At 46.0% G+C, this 1,834-nt stretch overlaps 1 protein-coding gene across 1 annotated transcript; it reads right to left on the reverse strand.

The window, feature by feature from the left end:
* Window positions 1–647: 647 nt before the first annotated feature.
* LOC131232936 (RING-H2 finger protein ATL70-like) lies at window positions 648–1,417 on the reverse strand. Its single transcript, XM_058229476.1, has one exon. The coding sequence runs from the start codon at window positions 1,327–1,329 to the stop codon at window positions 844–846; it is 486 nt and encodes a 161-aa protein (XP_058085459.1). The 5' UTR covers window positions 1,330–1,417; the 3' UTR covers window positions 648–843.
* Between the last annotated feature and the right edge of the window lie 417 nt (window positions 1,418–1,834).

Genomic DNA, 1,834 nt, shown 5'->3' on the forward strand with positions numbered 1-1,834 from the left:
CTCCACTCCCTCCCTCCTCTTTTGAGCCTGACAGCCACTCACCACCATCACCACCCTCCTCTTCTCTCTCTCTCTCTCTCTCTCTCTCTCTCTCTCTCTCATCTCCACTCCTTCTCTCCCTCATCTCTCGATCCGAGTCCAGCTTTACATAGTACCAACCTGATAAGTGGGTCAGCCTGATTTTTGGGCCAGATCATCCATGCTTTAGGGACTCGGATTACCTAGTGGAGCACACAGCACCCCCACCTTGGTGCTGTGTTACTTGGAAAGCTCTGTGGGCCCCACCACGATGTATGTGTATTATCCACTCCATACATCCATTTTTCGAGATGATTTTAGGACATGAGCTCTAAAATGATGCAGATCCAAATCTCATCTGGACCACACCATAGGAAAAAATTAGTGACTGAATGTCCACCGTTAAAAAATTCTTGGATCAATCTCATATTTATGTTTTTCCTTCATCCATGTAAGTGTGACCTTCTGAATAGGTGCTGTGTGCTCCACTACGCCATCCAAGTCCAGAGTCCCAACTGATGAATGGTTCAGACCTCTCTCACTTGTCTCCCATCATTTAGAGGAGCTATAAACAAATGGTCATTGTCTTAACGCAAACAGATTCTATTTTAGATCATGCACAACTAATCTCTGGGGCAATCAGATTCTATTTTAGATCATGCACAACTAATCTCTGGGGCAATCAGATTCTATTTTTGATGCACAACTTTTCTTAATGCAAACACAACGATTGTTTACTATAAAGAGTATCTACCAATGGATAGTGATACTATTCGTTTTACACTCTACTAAAAGGAAGCAGATGATCCAATACGAATGCTTGCTTCATACCAGGACAACCTCTGTAAGAGGGGTCGGTAGGGGCGACGTGCGGCAAACAGGGCATGTTGGGTGCAGCCGCAGCCAGTTGTCCACGCACTTAACGTGGAAGATGTGACTGCAGTCAGGCAGCAGCCGCAGCATGTCAGTGTCCTTGTAATCCGCTAGGCAGATGGAGCAGCAAGACGAGGTGATGTCCTTGTTCTGGATCTTGGCGTGCGAGTAAAGTAGCGTGGGGTAACTCAAGAGGGTAGCTTCATCGAGGCCCACTTCATTGTCAGCTACGGACGGCTGATGTTGAGCGGGACCATAGAGCTCTCCAGGCTGGCGAGGCGAGGATGAGCAGGACCTGGCGCAGAAGTAGTAAGCAACGGTGAGGGTGGTGATGATGAGGAGGAAAATTCCGATGGCGAGGCCGATGCCCGAGTTCAACCTGCTCCTGCTCATTGTGTCGGTGTTCAGCAATCCATCAGAGGTGTTGGTGCCGTCCATCTTCGTGATGGAGGGATTGAATGAGGATTTGATTAGCCATTGATGGCTGGGGTTGTTATGCGAAGATTGGTTTGGAGGTTAAGTCAAAAAGGAGTTTGAATTTCGATATAGAATGAGTGTGACCAGGAACGAGTAAAAACAAAGAAAAAAAAAAAAAAAACCTACCATACGTGCTTGGGACACAAGCATGAGGAGGTGGGAGAGCTCTGTACTCCACACGTGGAAAAGAGTAGCCTGTGTGACAGATCAAATCCGTTCATCTGGTGATCCCCACTGTGTAGATTCAACATCTGGGAATGGTCATCACCAGGTGTGATACAGGTGTATAAACTAAATAATGTTAAGAAAAATCTTCCAATGTTCAAATTCAATTCATAAATGTGGCCCACCTCATTTTCAGATCAGCCAGAGCTTTGAGACATGGTATCTGAAAATTGGGAATGGCCTAATGAACGGTTCCAGTCATCCACATATATTGTTAATCTCGATGTCAATGTGTGAGAAT

Source organism: Magnolia sinica, chromosome 18 (genome assembly GCF_029962835.1).
Source record: "Magnolia sinica isolate HGM2019 chromosome 18, MsV1, whole genome shotgun sequence".
Lineage (NCBI taxonomy): Eukaryota > Viridiplantae > Streptophyta > Magnoliopsida > Magnoliales > Magnoliaceae > Magnolia > Magnolia sinica.